The sequence below is a fragment of the Sphaeramia orbicularis genome, chromosome 5 (genome assembly GCF_902148855.1).
Source record: "Sphaeramia orbicularis chromosome 5, fSphaOr1.1, whole genome shotgun sequence".
NCBI lineage: Eukaryota > Metazoa > Chordata > Actinopteri > Kurtiformes > Apogonidae > Sphaeramia > Sphaeramia orbicularis.
Window position 1 is genome coordinate 15,266,218 of NC_043961.1, and position 23,841 is coordinate 15,290,058.

Genomic DNA, 23,841 nt, shown 5'->3' on the forward strand with positions numbered 1-23,841 from the left:
TCTATCCATACAGCAACACCAGGGTGGCGTCGTGACATTTTTCTGCTCTGGGACCTGTGCTCATGAAAAAATACCATTTCAGGGCACCGACAACGCCGGTGTCATGTGGATGAAAAGCCCAAACGATATTAAACTTCTGCGATTGACATAGTTTCATTGTGATGTGTACGGGGCGTATACACCATATATGACCACAGTACTGCGGAAACAAGAGGACAATGAGTTCATGGAGCAGTATCCATGATTGGCTCAGTGGTAACAAACTGTCCTTCCTGCTTCTTGTCACAGTTCAAATGCTAACATTTGATTGGCTCTGTGGAAACAGACAAACTGATATTCTGTACCACAGTGCTGTGTGGCAGTAGACATTGCTGTTGTATTTGTTTGTAGCTACAGTTTGTCCTTCTCTTTTCACATTCGTGTCTTTCTTTTCTGTGTCTTCCAGGGTCCGATTGTGTCTCGGCTGTGGAGGAAAGAGCAAACACACTCCTTACTCAGTGAGTACTCAATCAGTGGGAAACATGCTTGTCTGTTGGGTCGGTGATTTATTACAGGCTATAAATGACTGCGACCGGGGCTGTTTTTCCAGGTACAGCGGCTGCAGGAGCCTACAGTAATCTCCTCCTCCCTTAAATGTGTGTGTGTGTGTGTGTGTGTGTGTGTGGGCAGAAACACTCCTGTAGTAATAATTTGGAGTTATCAGGGTCTGAAACACATGATTATGTTCATTAAAACCAGGCGTCACAGACGAGACAAACTAGACCTGTTCAAAGCTTTAAAAAATGAAAGAATGTCGTATATTTAAGATTGTTTAGTCCAGCGGTGTCAAACATGCAACCTGTGGGCCAAAACTAGGGATGCACCAATACAACTTTTTTCCAGAGCGAGTACGAGTTCTCACATTTGAGTAATTGCCGATATCGAGTACCGATACGAGTACTTAATAATCCCATTCCAGTTCTTAGTTCCTTTTGTAAATGTGCTTTATTGTCGTTGTCATTAGTCTGACTGGAACAAAGTGCTGCTACTGACATTTAATGTGTTGGAATGAGCGTTTCTCAATTGATCCACCAGGGGGCGCCGCTCTGAATTAACCATACTGGACAAATACCACGAAGAAGAGTCAAGTTTTATGAGAAGAAGAAGAAGAATGTCAGTAATAACAAACATGGAGACGACAGAGGGAACACTAATGTGATATTAATATTGCAGCGTTTTCGCTGGTAAGGTTTAAAAGCTTCACTTCAGCAGGTAGAGAAAAGAGAAATGAGCCATAAATTTCGTTTTCATTTCCGCTGGCGGCAGTCCGCACCACTCTCCGTCTGGGTACGCATCCTCCAGCACCTGGAAAACGGATGGAATGTACGCAGAGGACGGACAGATATCCGTCTGTGTCTTTAACGTTACTTGCAGTCAGCGTTACTTTTATCACCGTCATTTATTTTGACCAATCTCCACACTCTTCACACTCCACACACATTATTCCACCGCCGCGTACCTGCTGCACTGAACTGGGAATGTCACACGGCCGTAAGTGGTATCGGTGCATTTGTATCGAATATCTTTTACAAGTACGAGTACACACACTGAGTATCGGAGCCGATGCCGATACTCATATCAGAATCGGTGCATCCCTAGCCAAAACCAGCCCACCAAAGGTTCATATCTAGCCCCTGGGATGAATTTACAAAGTGCAAAAATGACACAGAAGACATTAACAGTTAATGATGTTGAACTGGTTTTAGTTCAGGTTCCACATTGAAGTAAAATAGTTACATAATAATCTATAGATAATGACAGTGCAAATTTTTTCTCTTTGTTTCAGTGCAAAACAAACATTAAATCATTACCAAACTATCCTTTCACAATAAAATGTGAATAACCTGAACAAATATGAACAACCTGAAATGTCTAAAGAAAATTTTGTGCAATTTTAACAATATTCTGCCTGTTCCTAAATGTTTTGCACACATAATACACATGTATAAATGATAAGTTGATGCATAATATTGTTAAAATTACACTTATTTCTCTTGAGAAATGTCATTTTTTTCAAGATATTCACATCTTTTTTTTGTTTGAATAGTTGGTAAATATAAATATTTTCATAATTTAATGTTATTTTTTGCACTAAAGCAAATAGAAACATTTGGAGTGATTAGTTATCGGTTATTATGATATTATTTCACTTTAAATCATATTGGTCTGTATGTGGAACCTGAACTAAAACCAGTTCAACATCCTTGGATTGTTAATATCGTCAGTGTAATTTTTACTTTTCATAAATTCATCCCACAGGCCGAATTGGACCCTCTGGTGGGCCACTTGTGGTCCACGGGCCGTATGTTTGACCCCCCTGCTATACTTCCATACATCCTCACCCTCTCATTATCGTCCACTACCCAGTTATCCTTTCAGGGTCATAAGGGGTAGAAGCTGATTCCTGCTGACATCAGGTGAGAGGGAGGGTCCGTCCAGGTGTAGAGGTCACCTGTCCATGACACTGAGACAAACAGACGTTCACTCACATTCACCCCTGCCTCCAGTTAACCTGTGAACCTGGGTTCTGTCCGACTGGTGGACGAATAACACTTAGAACAGGGGTAATAGAAGAAAAAAAAAGAGAGAGAGAAAAAAGAAAAAGGACAGGGGTGTCAAACTCATGTTAAGTGGGGTACACACATAAGGATTTCATACATCTGAACAGATTTTTTATCTGTTACAGACCCCACAAGTGAAGATAAAATATAATAATAAAGTATAATATAATAATAAAGTATCTATCTATCTATCTATCTATCTATCTATCTATCTATCTATCTATCTATCCATCCATCCATCCATCCATCCATCCATCCATCCATCCATCCATCCATCCATCCATCCATCCATCCATCCATCCATCCATCCATCCATCCATCCATCCATCCATCCATCCATCCGAGGTAAATTAATCAACAGATAAATATGATAAAATGTTAGTTACTAGTACAAAATTATATTACATTCAGACCAGGAATGGGCATTGTAATTACTTTTTGAAGCCAAATAAAGAACCGGTTAAAGTCGTGTTTACAAACTATATGGACAAAAGTATTGGGACACATCATGTACACATCAGCTGTAACATGTCCTGTTCATGATGATTTGACATAAAAACATCAATATTTCCTTAAAGTTTAATGGGAGATTTTTCTTCTTAAGAGAGATGTGAAGAAAGTAGATGGTTAGTTGGGGTAGAAAATTATTATTTACAGTCAGAGCATGAAAAATATTTTTAGAAATTTAGAGATAGAATGTTTAAAATCAGCTGAGCCAGTTACAATAAAACAAACTTTTAACATCTGACATTTCTGAAATTCTGACTTTTCTGACCCGTGTGGTAAATTTTAACCTCATATTTATGTGTTCTGCATATGAATCTGTTTCTGTCAGCAAATAAACTATATGGACAAAAGTATGTGGACATGTTGAATTCAGGTGTTTCTTTTCTGACAGGGGTCTGGGATACAAAACAATAATGACAAATATTATTCATTGTTATCTATTTTAATATGATAGATAGCCGATGAAGGAAATTTATTTGGTTAAAAATCTGACACTGAAAATAAGGAAGGGGCAGGACTAGATAAGTCTTTGCTTCTTTCTGTCCCTTATCAAACTGTGTTTTATGAGTTGATTCATATGTAGATTTATGTTAAATTTGTTGTACTTCGTTACTTTTTCTGTGATTAATGACCATTGATGGGTGCATATGTAATTGATTTCTTGCTTTTATTGTTTTTTTGTTGTTTTTTTTTTCTTACTTTGAAGTTTGAGACGAATAAACTAAACTAATAATATAGTTTTATATTGGGATAAATATCATTGCATTGGTTTGTTTGATTTAAATTGTTATCTTTGCTTCCAAAATGCTTACTGATGTCTATATGTCAAATCATCATGAACAGGACATCTTACAGCTGTAGACATGATGTGTCCCAATATTTATGTCCATATAGTATAAAAATATCAGTATTTCCCTTAAGTTTAATGGGAGATTTTTCTTCCTCCGTTAGATGTGAAGAAAGTAGTATTTAGTATTTATTTATTTAGTTACAGGACAGTGTGTATTGGCATTAGTTACAAAGAGCAAGATACATGCACCAGATTTAGCAATTTCCATCTGTTGTCCTGGACAAACGACCAACATAACAAAACATCACATGGATTATGAAGTACTTATATACTAGAAGAAAACAGTTACACAATGACAGATATGGGAAAGTATGCTCAGGTTGAACGGTTACAGCTCAATACATAAGAAGGGCCTACATTCTAAAAGTACAGCAACATCTAGAACAAGGTCAAGATATGAAAGAAAGAAGAAGAAGAAGAAAAAGAGAGAAGAGGAAGAATAAATAAAAAGTAAATAGGCTAATCGTACAATAGCAAATCGATGGTAAGCTGTGGTAGAAAATGACTATTTACATTCAGAGCATGAAAAATATTTTAGAAATTTAGAGGTAGAACATTTAAAATCATAGTCATGAATGGGGAAAAAATCAGTGTTGAGAGAAATAAGTAAAAAACATCTCTGAGGCGTTTTGGAAGCAAAGATGACAATTCAAATCTATTTTAAAAATAAATAAATAAATACATAAATACATAAAATCTAAAACTATATTATGACATTTGTCATTAATATTGTGATGTTATTGTATTGTATGTGTATTATTACCATCTCAAATCATTATGAACAGGACATCTTACAGCTGTAGACATGATGTGTCCCAATATTTTTGTCCATATAGCTTATAAATGTCAATATTTCCTTAAAGTTTAATGATAGATTTTTCTTCCTCATCGAGATGTGAAGAAAGTTGATGGTTAGTTGTGGTAGAAAATTGTTATTATCAGTTGTTATTTACAGTCAGAGCAGGAAAAATATTTTGAAATTTAGAGGTAGAATATTTAAAATCATAGTCATGGATGGGGGAAAAAAATCAGTGTTGAGAGAAATTAAGTAAAAACCACCTCTGAGGCAATTTGGAAGCAAAGATAACAATTGAAATCTATAATCTATATATTATGACATTTGTAATTACGATTGTTTTGTATCCCAGATCCTTGTTAAAAAAGAAACACCTAAATTCAACGTGTCCCAATACTTTTGTCCACATAGTGTATCTTCTTTTTCTGAGCGTTCATAAGTATTCATTCCACGTCTGAGTGCTCCCCTGCTCTTTCCACGCCCAAACTTCATGTGTAGTACTGTTTGCAGAGTCAGTATTGAACTGACGGAGTGTTAGCATTCGATATTCTCCTCCCTGCTTCAGTCAATGTGTAATATTCACTCACTGGCTGACTGACGGTTTTTTGCCATCTGAGCTGCTCCTGTGTGGTTTCAATCCGAGATCAGGAAGCTTTTTTTTTTTTTTTTTCTCCTTTAGAAACTCCACTTGAAGCTCATAACGTCTCGAGGTATTTCGCTGTGAGAATTAACAGAATGAAGAAGCCGGGATGTGTTCCGACACCTCCCTTTTGTGATGCAAAGTTTTCGTGTTCTAACCCTTCCAAAAAGACCTTAATTACCTCTTGCAAAAAAGCCGCCGGAGTTAATTTTCACTGTCACGTGTTTAACCAATTACTCAGAGTGTAATGAAGTGGAACGGGGTTTACCAGAGTTCACGCTTCACCCCCACCCCCCCACCCAACCCGCTTTTTTTCTTAGCCTAGTTTGGCTATTCCGGAGTGGCGAGCTAATCATTGCTAAAGGTTCAACCAGGCACTACCTCAGTCCAGATACATACATTTATCCGTGTCAATATCCATCCCGCGTTTAATCATTTCTCCGCAGCTATCTCAATATCGCCGGCCTACCGAGGGAGGCGGGAGGGGAAGCTCATTATCTATGCCGCCATGTTACAGTGTTAGGGATTATCCCTGACAGATAGTTTTCCTTCCAGGCACCATTAGCTTAGCCTCATCCCATTTGGTATTTCCAACACCTGCGACCATCATCCTCTGGGCACAAGAATTATTACCATTGTATTTTTTCTAGGGTATATAAATTAATCATGGGGATCACAAGCAACTACTTTAAATTTTTGGACTGTGACCAAGAAACACATCCTCCCCAAGGATGCCACGGACCTATGCATCATTAAAACAGAGTTGTGCTGTCTGATAGGGGGAACAGTGCCAACTCCTTCACTTCTATACCTCGCGGGGCCGGTGTTGTCCCCCGTACCTCATGCATAAAACCTACTGTCTACGTTTAAATGCAATCAACCTCCTCCGGTCTGACTTTGAATGTCAATGGGAGGTAAGGGAAGCAACGGGATAGAGTTGATCTGCCCCAAAGTGGAAGTGGACAGCTGACAACGGCCAACGTAAATGAACATCGATCATCGGTCCGGGAGCACGTACGCTAATGATCCAAAGCTGCGAGGGCTTGTTAGATAACCTCTGCAATGGACCGTAATGGCTCCCATATCCTCGCAATCCGCTAAATACCAACGCTTATAATTCCTCATCCCCGTGCAGACCAACGTTCTGCCTTGCATTCAAACGACGCCGGTGTAAATTAACAGGATTACCTTGGAAGTTATGAGCCTGAAAGTGCAATTAAGTAAACTGTGGAGAAGAGTAAACGCTGCTTATTACAAGCTTCGACAGCCCGGGTTAAAAAAAAAAAAGATATGACTATCAAATGAAATCGATACGCAGATGATTATTTTCCATGTGTGACGTTTTTTTTCTTTTTTTATCTGAGTGTCAGTCAAAAATGCTCCCCCCAAAAACAGAAATAAATAAAAAACGAAGCTCCTCTGCATTTTCATTTGGCTCTAATTTGACTTGTTCTGGGTTGCGGCGCTTGGCAAGCTCTTCTGAATCTTAAAACATATCGATTTGGAATTACTTACAGGTGTCGGCCTATAACGGTATCGATCACAGATAGGCGTTTTGACAAAATGCCTGGAAAACATTTTATATTGATTTAAAGTTTTGTTGGAAGACAAAAAGGCCAACATCTGACTGGAATTACCATAAGCCGATGTCACTCATTTAGGTCTTTATCCAACACCTTTATCAACATCTGACTCTACAGAAGACTGAGAACAGGACGAGGATGAGCATTTTATTGAAAGAAGAGACAGTCCGATGTCTCCGAGGTGCAAGTAGGTCACGATTTTGTGGTTATTATTGTTAGACGGATAAAGTTTCTTCAGTGAATTTCTCCAGAATGTATCAAGCCAGTGAGTCTCATAAGGAAAGACATCAACCAAATCTCTCAATATTGATTAATCCTTCAGTATTTGATTGAGGCTCATGACAAGGCTGTGGGCAGGATGACAAACAAAAAGCCAGAAGGTTAAAAAAATAGTGGAAACCGAGTCGATAATGACGACCGACAAGATGAAGCTGGGCCGATCTGTACTGTGGCCCCTTAGAATAAACAAAGAAGAGGAAAATAAATCTACTCCTACACAGATAATGTTTTTCCATTTGCCCTCCGTCTCTTCGTGATCAGTGTTTGGTCTCGGTCGGGTACATCCGTCTGTCGGAAACACTTTACTTCAGCTCAGACACAAGAAAACTAAAACGAACTAGAGGGAGATGTTTGTCAAGTTGATCCAGATGAACCAGTTACAGCAAAAAGCAAACTTTTGACATCCGACATCTCCGAAATTGTGACTTTTCTGACCCATGTGGTACGTTTTAACCTCATTTTACATTTTAGTGCTTATGTTTATTTCAGTATATACACAATGTGGACAAAAGTATGTGGACACGTTGAATTCAGGTGTTTCTTTTCTAACAGGGGTTTGTGATGCAAAACAATAATAAAAAATGTCATAATATAGTTTTATACTGGAATAAATATCATTACATTGGTTAGTTTGGTTAAAAGGGGTCGTATTTTATTTCTGATCATTCCTTCATCATTTGTGAGAAAACACTGATGTAAAGATATGCTTTTATGTCAAATACTTGAGTATAGTTTTAATTTATTACAATTTTAATTTTATATACCTAATATTTGGAACCAATATTCACTTTAAAGTCTTTGAAAAGGTTCGTTAAGCATCTTTGTGTTATTTATGCAATGTATTATTTAAATTTTTCAAATCTGATTTTATACTTTTTGTGTGTTTTTTGTCCTTTTATGTTGATATAGTAAGTTAAAGTGAAAAAATAATAGACAGATGAGATAGATGAAGTTGTGCTGAAAAAAAAAAACAAAACGATACCAAACATGCGTATAGTAAACATTTCCTTATATAGTATATAAAGGCAAAATCAAAAGTACTCAGAAATGACCAAAATAGGCTCAGACCCCTAAAGGTTAAGTGCTTGTTTAGAGGGGTCATATTTTGCTAAATCTACTTTTATTAGTCTTTGGTTCATTTATTTGTGTATTTGGATGCTAATAGTTCTTAAAGTTTGAATTTGAACCCTCCAGTTGCTGCAAAGCTATCTTTATTTTCATTTTTGGCAAAAATCAAGTGGATTTCTACAACCCGTTTCAATTCCTGCTTAATTTGTTACATCTATAACTAGTTACGTCACGACATTTGCACATATAAGTACTCAGAAATGGCCAAAATAGGCTCAGACCCCTAAGGATTAAGTACTTGTTTAGAGGGGTCATATTTTGCTAGACCCACTTTAATTAGTCTTTGGTATATTTATGTGTGTATTTGGACCATAACAGATCAAAAAGTTTGAATTTGAACCCTCCAGGTGCTGCAAAGTTATCTTTATATTCATTCTGGCAAAAATCAACTGGATTTCTTCAACCTGTTGTCACAACCCGGCTCTGAGGTGGTGACCAGAATAGAGACGGAGGTGGTGAAAAAGTAACAAAGATTTATTAAATAAATTAATAATAACAAAAACACGGAATGCTGCAGAAACGCCAGCCAGGAGGAGCAAAGCAGGGCAGAGCAGGACCAGACCAGACAGCCAGCAGCACCGAGACCAGACCAGACAGAGAGCGTGTAGACCAGGCCGGACCAGAGAGAGACAACCAGAGAGCCAGAGAGCCAGCCAGAGAACCAGAGAGCCAGCCAGAGAGCCAGAGAGCCAGAGAGCCAATGATCATCCCGGACGAGCTGCTTATATAGTCAGGGCTGGACCGTCACAGGTGTCACTAATTATGCCGTCGCCACCTGCAACAGAAACTGACAGCGCCTCTAGTGCCCGGAAGGTGCGGGGCCGTCACACTGTTTAATTACCTCCGCCAAAGAGGTTATGTTTTTGACAGGGTTTGTCTGTTTGTCTGTCCGTTAGTGTGCAACATAACTCAAAAAGTTATGGACAGATTTTGATGAAATTTTCAAGGTTTGTTGGAAATGGGATAAGGAAGAAATGATAAAATTTTGGTGGTGATCGGGGGGGGGGGGCGGCGCAGACCAGAAAATTTCATCAAAATCTGTCCATAACTTTTTGAGTTATGTTGCACACTAACGGACAGACAAACAGACAGACAAACAAACAAACCCTGGCAAAAACATAACCTCCTTGGCGTGGGGGGGGGCCCACGGGGGGGGCCACTGATCAGCCTTGGCGGAGGTCTGCGCTCTCCGAGTGCTTCTAGTTATGTTTTATAACTAGTTACGTCACGACATTTGCACATATAAGGTCACGACTTCCAACGAACATTTCTCAGAGTACGACATAATTGTTTATCAGCAGCAGCGGTTGTAGAAAAACTGAAAATATGACCAAACTTCGAGCCGATTACCTAAAATGTTCAGTTGATGGTTGTATTAAAGGTAGGGTAGGTGATGTTTTCCGGTAGCATTTTTTACTTTATTGCTTAAAATCCCATTCTCACCCCAATTGCAACCAATTAATTAAATGCTCAAACACAAAAATTAAAATTTTTAGTCACCTGTGGAACAGACAGGACTGAAAAAACACCATCCAATCATTTTAACCGGCCCATCAAAATGATTGAATGGTGACATGTCTATCAAACTCAACTGCCATTTGTCCCTCCCCCCTCTGTGAGTACAATCCAGTACTCTTGAGGCATGGCTTCGGGGGGGAAGTCTGAAGAAAGGGGTTTGGACTTTTGAATTGTGTATTTTCAAGCTTGCTTGCACCATTTTTCCAGGATCTCCTACCCCACCTTTAACAACACAAGTGGCTGAATGGGATACAAAAGCATGGTCAACAACCTGGAGGGGGTGGGGCATGAAGTGGCTCATGTGCATTAAAGGGCCAGCACTCAAAACGACCTTTCTGGTGTCATTACTCAGAAATAGGGTTGAAGATGGACCTGTGGAGTTGAATTAATGAAGAATTCAGACCCAAGCAGAGCATTTACAGTTTATGTAGACCACAGGGACATGTTTGAAAATGCATAATTCCATTTAAAAAAGCAAAATATCACTCCTTCAAATTGTTATCATTCCTTCTAAAATGCCTCAGAGGAAGTATTGATTATAAGTTTATATGTAAGATCAGCTGTAGACATGACGTGTCCAAATATTTTTGTCCATATAGTTTAGAAACATCAATATTTCCTTAAAGTTTCACAGAATATTTTTCTTCCTCAGTGAGATGTGAAGAAAGTAGATGGTTAGTTGTGGTAGAAAATTATTATTTATAGTCAGAGCACGAAAAATATTTCAGAAATGTAGAGGCAGAACATTTAAAATCATGGTCATGGATAGAATAAATTAATAAATAGACAAATAAATGTTGAGAGAAATTAATTAAAAACCATCTCTGAGGCATTTTTGAAGCAAAGATAACAATTTAAACCAAACTAACCAATGCAAAGAGATTTATCTGAATATAAAACTATATTCTGACATTTGTCATTATTGTTTTATTTCCCAGACCCCTGTTAGAAAAGAAACACCTGAATTCAATGTGTCCACATACTTTTGTCCACGTAGTGTACATCAGTATTTATATATTGCCAATGAATATAAATCATTGGAACAGGAGCAGACTTTGCAGGATGAATTTACAGATACAGATACAGATGAACTTTATTGATCCCCAAGGGGAAACTCACTGTATTTATGAATTTGTATTTATATATGCGGTTTTTATTCACATTTTATCAACTTTAGCAACATGTAGCGCTCATTCCAGTTGGGGGGAGCGGTGCATAATGTGTTGACATTTCCAGTTTATTGCCTGTGAATGCGGCTCCTGAGCAGTGACAGATCTGGAAAATTTTGCATTGGGAGGCAAAAGGGTGGTAGGATGTGTTGGCAGGGTGACATGGAGATCAGCATATATATGTACTGAGATTCAACCAAAGAGACACGGAAATAAACTGTTATTATTTCATGACCTTTTTCAACGTAATATTCGTGTTCTTACAGCAACAAGACCAGTGTTAAAGTAGAATTAAAAAAGGGTGAAGCTCTAAAATACAATTATTAGTAGCAAAATGAAAATGGTCCACTCAAGTACTAGTTTTGCTTAGTAAAAAAAATAATGAAGATGTTTAAAAAAAATAAATAAATAAATAAAAATGATTAGCTGAGTTTTAGTGTCAAAATATGATTTGTTTCATTGCTTTGAAGTGACAACAGTTTTTAGGTACAGTTTGGTGGAGCTACACACAATTGTAGCCCCGCCCCTGTACAGCCAATCCCTGTAGCTCCGCCCCTGTTGCTCCACCCCTGTAACTCCACCCCTGTAACTCCACCCTTGTAGCCTAGTCCTTGTAACTCCACCCCTGTACATCTACCCCTGTAACTCTGCCCTTGTAGCTCCATCCCTGAACATCCACCCCCTGTAACCCCACCCATGTTGCTCCGCCCCTGTACATTCACCCCCTGTAGCTCCACCCCTGTAGCTCAGTCTTTGTAACTCCACCCCTGTACATCTACCCCTGTAACTCTGCCCTTGTAGCTCCAATCCTGTACATCCACCCCCTCTAACCCCACCCATGTTGCTCTGCCCCTGTACATCAACCCCCTGTAGCTCCGCCCCTGTAGCCCAGTCCTTGTAACTCCACTCCTGTACATCTACCCCTGTAACTCTGCCCTTGTAGCTCCACCCCTGTACACCCACCCCTTGTAACACCACCCATGCTGCTCCGCCCCTGTACATCAACCCCCTGTAGCTCCGCCCCTGTAACCCAGTCCTTGTAACTCCACCCCTGTACATCTACCCCTGTAACTCTGCCCTTGTAGCTTCATCATTGTACATCTGCCCCCCTCTAGCCCTGCCCCTGTTGCTCTGCCCCTGTACATCCACCCCCTCTAGCCCTGCCCCTATTGCTCCACCCCTGTACATCCACCCCCTGTAGCTCTGCCCCTGTAGCCCAGTCCCTGTAACTCCACCCCTGTACATCCACCTCCTCTGGCCCTGCCCCTGTTGTTCCACCCCTGTACATCCGCCCCTTGTAGCTCCGCCCCTGTAGCCCAGTCCCTGTAACTCCAACCCCTGTACATCCACCCCCTCTAGCCCCGCCCCTGTTGCTCTGCCTCTGTGACTCTACCCTGTACATCTACCCCCTGTAGCTCCACTCCTGAAACTCTGCCCTTGTGGCTCCGCCCCTATAACTCCACCCTGTACATCCACCCCCTGTAGCTCCACCCCTCTACGTACACCCCCTGTAGCCTGTCCCCATAACTCCACCCCTGTGCATCTACCCCTTTAACACTGCCACTGTAAGTCCACCCCCTGTAGCTCCGCCCCGTAGCTCCGCCCCTGCTCCAGTGGTAGAGTGTGTTGTCCACACTCATACCAAAATGGGCAAATAGGCCACAATAATGAAGGTAATTAATGGAGACACTGAAGCTTTAATTACCAGAAAATATGGGTGCCTTTGTTTGTTTCACCTACTCCTAGATTCACCCACTTCTAGATCTAGATTTTATCAAAATATTTTAATAGTTTTGATGCAAAATGAAGTGAAAATGTAGAGTTTCTAGTCAATAAAAAAAAAAAAACCTTCACACAGACTGAACCTCCAGAAAATAAAAAAAACTGAGTCTACGTCAAAATCACCCACGACTAAAATGAACTACGACTTATTCAGAGTCATTGTGTTGAAGGAAATAATAGAAATGTTTGACTCATTCATTCGTTTTCTTTTTTTTTTTTGTTTGTTTTATCGTATGAGCCTCAGCAGATTCAGACGTTTTCTCCTGTAGTGACAGCTGTCAGCGATGCTCAACATCTGCTTCAGGTGTGAGACGTCAGTGGTGTGTCAGAAAAAAATGAACTGTGGAAAAAACACAGAATATAAGAAGACTGACCAACAGGATTTATTAACTATTACTTAGATGTAACAGGATCAGGATCATGCGAATGGAAGTACATACGAAGGATTCTGTCAGTTTAGCCATGACAGATTTTCAGATTTCACACTATTAACTTGAATAGAATAGAATAGAATAGAATAGAATAGAATAGAATAGAATAGAATAGAATAGTCTGTATTGTCATTGTGTGTACAGTAGTTGTGTGTGATACTGCATATTTTGGTATCGATCCAATACCAAGTAAATGCAGGGCCAGTATCCCCGATATTGATACCGATATCAATAGGTTTCAATAATTAAGGTGGGTGCCTCATCGAATTGGTAAATCTCAATTAATTTTCATGACTTTTAAGTGTTTTGTGATGTTAATTTTTTTTTTATTGTTAAATAGTTGAAACCCAGGACAGAATTAGGGCAAATTTTATAAGTAAATACAAAATATGTTATTATCACATTAAGTTTTTTTCAGAAACAATACAATAGTAAAACAACAATTTTTCCCCATACATTACCATGTCTGTAATTTTTTTTCCTAAATTGATAAAGTGCACAAAATAATCACCCGAAAACAAATTAAAACAAATCATTTTTTTCAGGTAGTGCTCAGAAACTGCAATACAAAAATTAAATCAAAATTATCTGTACCTTATAGCCTTTTACAAATTATTCCTCGAGTCTGGCGACCTGGCTGTCATCTCTTTGACAAAACTAAAGTATCGATCTCACCACGCTAGTATTGATCTGATACCGATACCGACTTGGTATCGGTATTGGTGTTGATACTAACAATCAATATGCCCACCACTAGTGTACAATGAAATTAGGGGTGCGACTGCAGTCAGTGCAACAATATGGACAAAAAAAAAAAAAAAAATCAACAACTTTAGAATAGGGGTGTCAAACATTTGGCCCGTGGGCCAAAACTGGCCCACCAAAGGTTCCAATCCGGCTCTAGCTACAAAATAAAATAACCTTAAATCATGAAAAAATTTACATCATTTAACAATAAAATCTGAATAACCTGAACAAATATGAACAAACTGAAATGTTTTTTTAAAAAAATTAAGTGCCATTTTTAACAATATTCTGCCTGTTACTAAATTTTTGGTGCCGTTATAGATCTGATCTGTACATGTACAAATAATAATTTGAGGCATAATATTGTTAAAATTGCACTTATTCTTCTTAAGTAATTTCAGTTTTTTTCAGGTTTTTCACATCTTTTTAGTTGGATAGTTTGCAAATGTAAATACTTTCAGAATTTAATGTGTTTTTTGTTTTGTTTTTTGCACTAAATCCAAAAGAAGTTGGAGTTGTTCTTATTTATGGGTTATTATGTAACCCAGTTCAGATCAACTTTACAATAACATCCCAAACACTATAGGAATCCATTGAATAATAGCTGTAACAGGTTGAACTTCCTCAGTGTGCAGTAATTCAACTGTGTGACAGAAATTAAAGCATATTTAATGTATGTCTGGGTTAAGGTCAAATGAAAAAGTTAAAATTAATTAAAAGTTGATGCGTAAAGCATGGACAGGAGACAATAATTCCTGATTATAGCTCAGTGCATGAGACTGGAGGGACGAAATAAAACAAGTGTTCAGAGAACGGAAACCTCTGCCAAGCACCCCGAACGGTGTTCATGTGTGGGTCGACTATTTCTTTTTAAATTAAACAGTTTCAAGGTTGTTCCATACAGCAGAAAAAGTTGAAGCTTGGTACCAGTCATGTGTATGTCAAATCATATTAAATTCCAATCAATATTTGTTGAGTTATAATGAAAAATGTGTGGTAAATGGGATTTTCAATATTAAATTGAAATGTCCACAGAGTCCACATTCCACAGTGGATGTGGACAATTTTGTGCCAGATACAAGATATTGTTATAAGCTACAGGTGTGTCAAATTGGAGGCTAATCGGAGTCGTTTTGAATTTTTTATGAATTTTGGAAAACTGCTCAATGATAAGAGATAGGAAAATGTGAGATTTGTGACCTTGCTGTGACCTTGAACTTTGGCCTACTTGGCCCAAAATTGAATGGGTTGGTCCCAGGGCCTAGGCCTATCTGTGGGTACAATTTGGTAAAGATGGTTTGGAATAGTTTTCCCGTAAAGTTGCTAACAAACAAACACGCAAACACACAAAGTAAAGTGATCACAATAAGAAAATAACCACATTCCTTCCATTCCAACCATATCTTGCATGAAATTATAACTTTATAAAATTTTCTCGTCCGCTTACAGAACTGATATATGCAAGTGCAACAGTAACTGACAGATGAGTCGATGACATTACACAGACAAACTCTATTATACATTTATTCTAAAGTCTTGTAACAAAGGAGACGTCCAGCGCTGCATCAATAAACTGTTTAAGTAACTGAATATTATCTGACAAGGCTGGCAAATTATAAAAGATCTGTTTCTGCAGAATGAATAGCCGTACTTTCTGGCATCGTGATCCATGTGTAGAAGTCCTGCCTGTCAGCGTAGTTAGAACAGATCTGACTGATTCACCCCCCCCAACGCCAATTTTTCCATCTTTCCATCTGAATTCATTAGCATCAGCCATGAGATCTAATGCAGGCGTGTCCAACTCATTTTAGTTCAGGTTCCACATTCAGCCCAATGTGATCTAAAATGGGTCGGAGCAGTAAAATAATGAGACTAGAAAGAGTAAAATTACATTATGAAACTGTTTACGTCTACAAAGTTTCCTTTAACATGTAAATAATATGAACAATCTGAAATGTTTTAAGAAAAATAAGTGCAATTTTAACAATATTCTGCCTCGGTTTATCATTTATACATGTAAATTACATCTACTTAAGACATTTTATGTTGTTCATATTTGTTCAGATTATTTCCCAGCCCCACAAAGGGGAGGCAAGGGGTATTATTTTTGGTTCAGTTTGTTTGTTTGTTTTTTAACACTCTAGCAGGAAAACTATTGGTTGAATTCATACCAAATTAGGTTTATAGATTGGTTGGTGATGGATGTTTGGGTCTGTTTGTTATGGGTTAAAGGGGCCAATACAAACTATTAAGAACTAAAGCATGTCAACTTTAGATCAGGGTCATTTGGATAGTTTCTGTTGTCGGTATGATTTAAAAGAGCAAACACATTTATTTGATAATAAATGGCTTCATCCAACCACTAGCCACGAGTGAAAGAAAAGTTTTTGTATGATCATTTATGGCCAAAGAATCACCAATTCTGCTAGGGTATGTAAACTTACACTGCAAAAATCTAAATCTTACCAAGTGTATTTTTCTCATTTCTAGTCAAAATATCTCATCACGCTTAAAATAAAACATAATCACCGAAAGAGTAACTTTTCAGTGAGATATAAGAACTTATTTTTAGACAATAGAGCTTATTTCAAGAAATCTTACCAAGATAATTTCCACTTGTTCCATTGGCAGATTTTTTTTTGCTAAATTCAAGTCTGTTTTTGTTTTTTTATTGTTTTTTTTTTTTTTTTTCTTAATTCAAGCGAAAAATCTGCCAATGGAACAAGTTAAAATTATCTTGGTAAGATTTCTTGAAAAAGATTTTCAAGATCTGTTGTCTAAAAATAAGTTCTTATATCTAACTAGTCGTTTTTCCATTGACCCTCAAATTGCGCAAATATAACATATGCATAAAAATTTAGCTAATGGAAAAACGACAATTTTGCCAAGAGTCAAATTTTTCGATTAAAAGTTTTTGCACTGAGAAGAGGTGGTTTTTCGGGCGTAGCGCAAATGGTATATCACACAAAACTCAAATGGAAAGACCTTTTTTCATAACTACAGTCAGGTGAATTAAAAAAATGGATGTTGATGGACGTTACAAGTGAAGAAGAAACATGGTGCAGTATGTGTGGACACACCAGGAAACCCAAACATTTTTTAATTTAGTACGAGATATAGGGGTAATATATAATAATAATGAATATATCTGTAAATCAACACCATATTTATGTTCGTCGGCATGTTTATGGAATGACTTCTCATGTCATTTTGTGATAATAAATAAACAAATCATCGCATTTGTGATTTAATGGAAAAACCAACATGACGCACTTTAGTTTTTTCGACATTTAATAAATATCGGTAAAGTTTTGCGCAGATGTCCAATGGAAAAGCCATGACTGAAAATTTACTCTTTAGGTGATTATGTCTTATTTTAAGTGTGATAGATACTTTGACTAGAAATGAGAAAAATACACTTGGTAAAATTTGAACTTTTTCCAGTGTATGAGCACAACTGTATTTCTTTTTTTTTTGTGAGTTGTTTGAGTGTGATAGTGTTGCAGTCGTATGTATACACTTCAACACTTCATATCAGCTGCCTGGTTTTCAGTTGCGAGCTGCCCCTTCGGCATGAGATCTTGGCACTGCTTATTTGGTTGAATGAATTATTAATGTCTCACCAATTTCATATTTTTTTTTTTTTCCCTGTTACTTCCTGCGTGGTTTTCTCCAGGAGCTTTGATGCAGATTTCATCTCCACATCTCCACAGTTGCTCATTTGCCTTCCTTATTTTTTTATTTTATTTTTTTTCTTGCAGAGCCAAACGGAGGAGGATCTGCCCAGGAAATATTCTCCTCTTTCTCTCTGGCAACTGGATGGGAAGAAGGAGAGTCTTTGACCTTGGAAAATGAAGATGTTGTTGCCATGGGAACTGTTAATCTTTCTGTCACTCAAAGGATGCCTGGCTGGTGAGATGCCGAGTCAAGTCTCCTTTCATGACACGACTCATATGCATATACTTGTGCAGAACATGGGCAGGTTATCATGGTACCCAGTCCTACTAGGGATGTTTCATCATCTCATCCCCTCTTGTCCACGGGCCAAATTTACAACCAGTTTGTAAAAAAAAAATAAATAAATAATAATAATAATAGGGCCGCATGACATTGGAGACAAACTGAGATTGCAATATTTTTCCTGCAATATATATTGCAATATGGAAAATACAGCAATTTTCAGCAGATGGCTTTAACAGCTCTATTTGGAACTTTTCTCATATCTATCTCATATCTGAAATAGTGTTTTTTTGGGGGGGGGGTGCTCTGGATGGTGTTCAGTCCTGAATTTGCACTTTATGGTGCCCATTGAAATGCTCAAATCAATGGGAAAATTAGCTTTACCACCTCGTGTTGGTGTTTTTGGTCATTGTCGTCTTTCCTGTAGCTGAAAGAACTGCACATAACCAACACCTATGGAAGTAAATCTGTGCCATCAGCTATTGAATAGTTGTATTTTGCAGTATTTCTTTTTTTAAATAGTTGTATTCCATAATTTTAATTTTTTAATTTTTTAATTTTTTTTGAGTAGTTGAAGTACACATTTTTTACACATAGAATTCAGTTGTTAAAAAAATAACTTTTTAATTCAGTATTCACAGACGGACATCTTGACCAAGCAAAACCAATGGAGTAACGAGCCACTTGATCGAACTTTCACCCAACCATGCGTCCTACCGAAGATCACATGATGCTCAGGTAGTGGCTCAAGCGCTAAGATTCACATGCTTGATGCATATGTGCGCTGATACCTGAGCGTCACATGATCTTTGACGCCACACGTGATTGGGTGAAAATTGGATCAAGTGCCTCGTTACTCCATTGGTTTTGCCCAGTCAAGATGTCCGTGCTCTATTGGATTTTTTATATTGAATTTGAAACACATTGTATCTGAGAATATTGAATTAAAAAGTTTTTTTTTTTTTTTAATTACTGAATTCAGATTATGAAACTTTGTGTAATTTTTTTTTTTTAATTCAACTATTGAAAAAAAAATTCAACTATAAAAAAATTAAATTACGAAATACATTTAATCTTAAAAAAAAAAAAAAAAATCTCGCAAAATATAACTATACAATATCTGATGGCACAGATTTCCCTCCATAGCTATCTGTTTGATTATATTTCATTTCTTTTTCTTTTTAATTTCATTCATTCATTTCATTCGTTTCAAGCAGAAGAAAAAAAAAATTAACATTTTAATGTGTACAAGGATCTAATATCAGAGCAAATACATTCATAAATAAAGGTGATCAAGACAATATAGCTATTGCCATGTACACTAGTAATAACAAAATAAATTCAATATGTACTGCTCAAAAAGGAGTGGGAAGAAGAAAACTTATTGACTCCCACCCCCATCTCACATTTATACAACAGAACACATGACTTTTGCTTCCTTAATGATAAAGTTACATCAATTTAGAGTCCTGTTAAAGTAAATAACAGATAGTAAACAGATTAGGAAAACTGATGTATATTACACATAGTATCTATCTAATTGATAGTCGGCATAACTTGCAATACAATATATTTCAACAGTAATCACATACCAACAATAGTAAACAACGACAAGCACATACCAACAAAAGTAAGAAAGAGCCAAGGATGGAATGGGCTAGCAATGTTTCATTTTGAGGTTGTGGTAGCAGGTAGAGCAGGGGTGTTAAACATAAGGCCTGTGGGCCAAAACTGGCCAACCAGAGGGTCCGATCCGGCCTGTGTGATGAATTTGTGAAATGCAAAATTACACTGAAGATATTAACAATCAAAGGATGTTAATTATATTTTAGTTCAGGTTCCACATACAGTTGAATTTGATTTCAGATGGGTCAGATTAGTAAAAAAATAACAGTGAAAAAAGTAAAATTATATTATGGAAATGTCTGCATCTACAAACTATCCTTTTAAAAATGTGAACAATTGTGAAGAACCTGAAATTAATATCGTAGTACAACATTTGTCATTATTGTTTTGTATCCCAGACCCCTGTTAGAAAAGAAACACCTGAATTCAACGTGTCCACATACTTTTGTCCATTTGTGTATGACTTAGGTAATTATGCTATGAGGCTAACAATATGATGTGGATCTGCAGAGACGTACAACACATACTCAGGTTGTTTTATTAAATACAACTGAGCGAAGAATCAATCCTCTACAGCAACTGGGTTTCAGATTTGAACCTTTTCTATCACTGAACATCTGAAAAACACTCCTGTGTGTGATGTGATTTACATCTGAACACACACTAATGTATAGCACAGGATCCACTCTCTCTGGTCTTTTTATGCCTTTGAGTTTTATTATGCAATTTTCTTGCTTTATGCTCAACCGCTGCCACTAACATGAAATGTGGCGAGCCCTGTAAAAATTCACACTAACTCTTTCCTTAACACTAATTTATTCTATTCTCCGCTCCCGACAACATAGATCCACGGCGTGCTGAGGCGCTCCTTTCTGCTCACAGACAACTGGAATAACATTAGAGCGCAGCCTTCACTTCCTAAATACTTATGACGCATGAGCCGCTGTTAAGACCTCACCAACAGCACTCGCTTCACGTTTTGCGACGGTAACCTGAGAGTGAGATTTAGTGTGAGAAGTCACGTTTGACGGATGCACTATATACCGTTCTCGGGCCAACTGTTTACAAGTCATCAAACACGTGCATTTAAATTCATATGAGCTGTATTGTTTTATTATTTATGCTTCGATTTGCACTGATGTAACATCTCACCTCAAGTCAGCAGTTTCACACCATGTACATCTGCATCCTACAAGCACGAAAATACAGAATGAAGGGTTACACACAGGCCAGAGTGTATACACAGTACAAATACACCGTACAAATACACAGTACATATACACAGAATATTCACAGTACATATCGGCTAAAATTTGCTTAGACGTCTTATTTATCTTTGTGCATAAGAAATCAGTATAAGTGAATCCCTAAAGGAACTTTGTGTTGGTAAATGCAAGTTTTGAAAATGTACAGGATTTCAGTTCTGTTGCAACATGGTGATGGTCATATGAACTATGTTTTCAGCTCAAAATGTCCAATTTCATCACAATTAATGCTATATTTTCATGTCACAAATGGCCAAGTTATATTTGAACTGAATTTACCTGAAAATCAAATATTCTATTCTTTTAAATTCCCCAATTTTTCTTACCAGATTCTATCCTACGTATCACATGTTTATTTTTACAGGTTGCAATATGGAGTATGGTGCTGATCCATCCTGCTTATGTTACACCAATACATACATTAAGAATGTCACACGTCACTTTTTAAATCAACAGTTTTTTTTTTTTTAAATAAGCATTTTTGTAAAGAAATAACAATTCTATATTGTTATTTACTCTTTAGTCTGATGATAAACTATACAATAAATAATTCTGATCCTAGTTTTTGCACAGGGATCATTAGTGTAAACGGTGACATGGCTGCAGAGCATCAGTATGATGGGATCCGTAACAACCATGTCACATCCGTCCACTGACACATTTAGTGTTTTTGTGTCAGCTGTTATTGTTTTAGATCCACAATACTAACATTTATGAATAAGAGGAGAATTAGCAATAGTAAGTATATAAGTTTATTACTAATAAAGTACTGGTACTGACCAGATCATCATGGGTAATGTCACGTCCGTCCACCAACAAAAGTTTTCACATACACGTGCTATTCAAAATCCAATATTTCTGAAAATAGAGCTTCCACTGTCAAATAATATCAGCAGTCTGTGCACAAATGGATTAGCATTATTTCAACACAGTTCTATGCATTTCTTACAACTTCTTTTTTTTTTTTTTTACAAAAATGGCCACTCATTTGACCTCTGAAGTAAATTTTAGCTGATATACACAGTACATATACACAGTATATACACAGTACATATAGATATTATATACACAGTACATATAGACAGTATATACACAGTACATATACACAGAATATACACAGTACATATGCACAGTACATATAGACAGTACAAATACACAGTACATATACACAGCACATACACACAAAATATACACAGGATATACACAGTACATATACACAGAATATACACAGTACATATACACAGAATATACACAGTACATATACACAGTACATGTAGACAATACATATGCACAGTACATATACAGATATGGTCCTATGAAACCTAATTAAACGTTATTAAGCAAACAAAAACTAAGAAAGAAAAAAAACATATTTGAAAAGGGGCGGGATGAAGTGCAACTTATATAGTCCCGCCCCCTTACCACATCTTTTTGTATTGGACACAAAGTCCCATGATCCACAAAATATCTCCCAAATATTATACAAATCAAAAATAAACTCTGTCCACGCCTCTACAAGATGCAAAATATAACACAAAATATTACACATATCAAAAAATAAACTGCAGCAAGTGGTTCCAGGCACAACAGACCCCGCCCCTCGCATGTATTGTAGCTTAAATTGGCATCAATCCAGCTGATGTCATCATGTCTATGCATGTGCTGATGTCATCATATCAATTTCCTCTTTATATGTGCCAAGTTTGAAGTAAATTGAAACAAAGTTGATGTTTTATAGACGTGAAATTTGGCCTATTATAAGAAAATGGGAGAAGAAAAAAGATTTTAAAAATTTATAAAAATTTTTTAACTTTGACCTACTTTTCCCAAAATATAATAGTATCTATTCTGGTTCACTGGCAATATATAAACCAAATTTGGTATGAATTAAACCAATAGTTTTGCTGCTAAAGTGTCAACAAACTGACACAAAAACAATACCCCTTGCCTCCCCTTCAGGGGGCGGGGTAACAATAGTACACAAAATATTGCACATATTAAAAAAAAAAAAGTGCAAAAATATTACACAAAATATTACACATATCAAAGATAATCTCTGTCCAAGCCTACATACATGATATACGTTGTATATCCCAGTTCATTATTCATAATCATATAGCATAACACACATTATATAGATTATATATTAATACATTATACAGTGCTATAACAACATTATAAAATAATTATGTTTAATAATGTTGTATAATAATACACATTATAATACACTATTTATAATCATATAATATAATACACATTATATACATTGTAAAATAATAAATTACATAATACATTCTACAGTGTTTCTAACATTATAAAATAATTATTCATGCGTTCCCATGAAACCTAATTAACCGTTGTTTGTTTGCATGTGTTCATGTATATTTGTGGCTTGTGCAGTTGTTTCATTCTCAACACACACACACACACACACACACACACACACACACACACACACACACACACACACACACAAACATTTCCCAGGTGAAATAGCCCGGCTATTAAAGGTTCATTAATTTGTTTAATTTAAAGGACACTGCAACCAGGGTAAAAATGAAGCACCTCCCTCAGAGTCCAGGGAAACAAGGCCCTTACCTGAGGCAAAGACTCCCACTCTCATTAGGATGATGATGATGATGATGATGGTGATGATGATGATGGTGGTGGTGGTGATGGTGATGATGAGGGAGGGAGGACTCTTTGTCCTAGTCAAGGTTAGAGACGTGTAAAAAAGCATTTCATCCTCTCAAGTGCAAAAAAAAAAGAAGAAAAATGGCCAATTTTTCAAGAGCAATACTTGGCGGATGATACGTGGTGTCAGAGGAAGGGGGGTGGAGGGGTGGGGGTGAGCGGGGGTGAGGTGGGTGAGGGTGCATCTATTGAAGAAATGCTAGATTTCACAGGAGTAATTAGTGCAACATCAGTTAATTACTCCTGTGTATTGATAGTTTGGCTGG

The 23,841-nt window shown here is 37.2% G+C and overlaps 1 protein-coding gene across 1 annotated transcript in view; it reads left to right on the forward strand.

The window, feature by feature from the left end:
• The first annotated feature begins 442 nt into the window (after positions 1-442).
• The window catches only part of cntn6 (contactin 6), a 157,425-nt gene continuing 134,026 nt past the window's right edge, over positions 443-23,841 (forward strand). The window contains exons 1-2 of the mRNA XM_030135526.1: positions 443-497; positions 17,792-17,942. Of these exons, the coding sequence (XP_029991386.1) occupies positions 17,882-17,942 (61 nt within the window). The 5' untranslated portion in view covers positions 443-497; positions 17,792-17,881. The remainder of the gene's footprint in view (positions 498-17,791; positions 17,943-23,841) is intronic.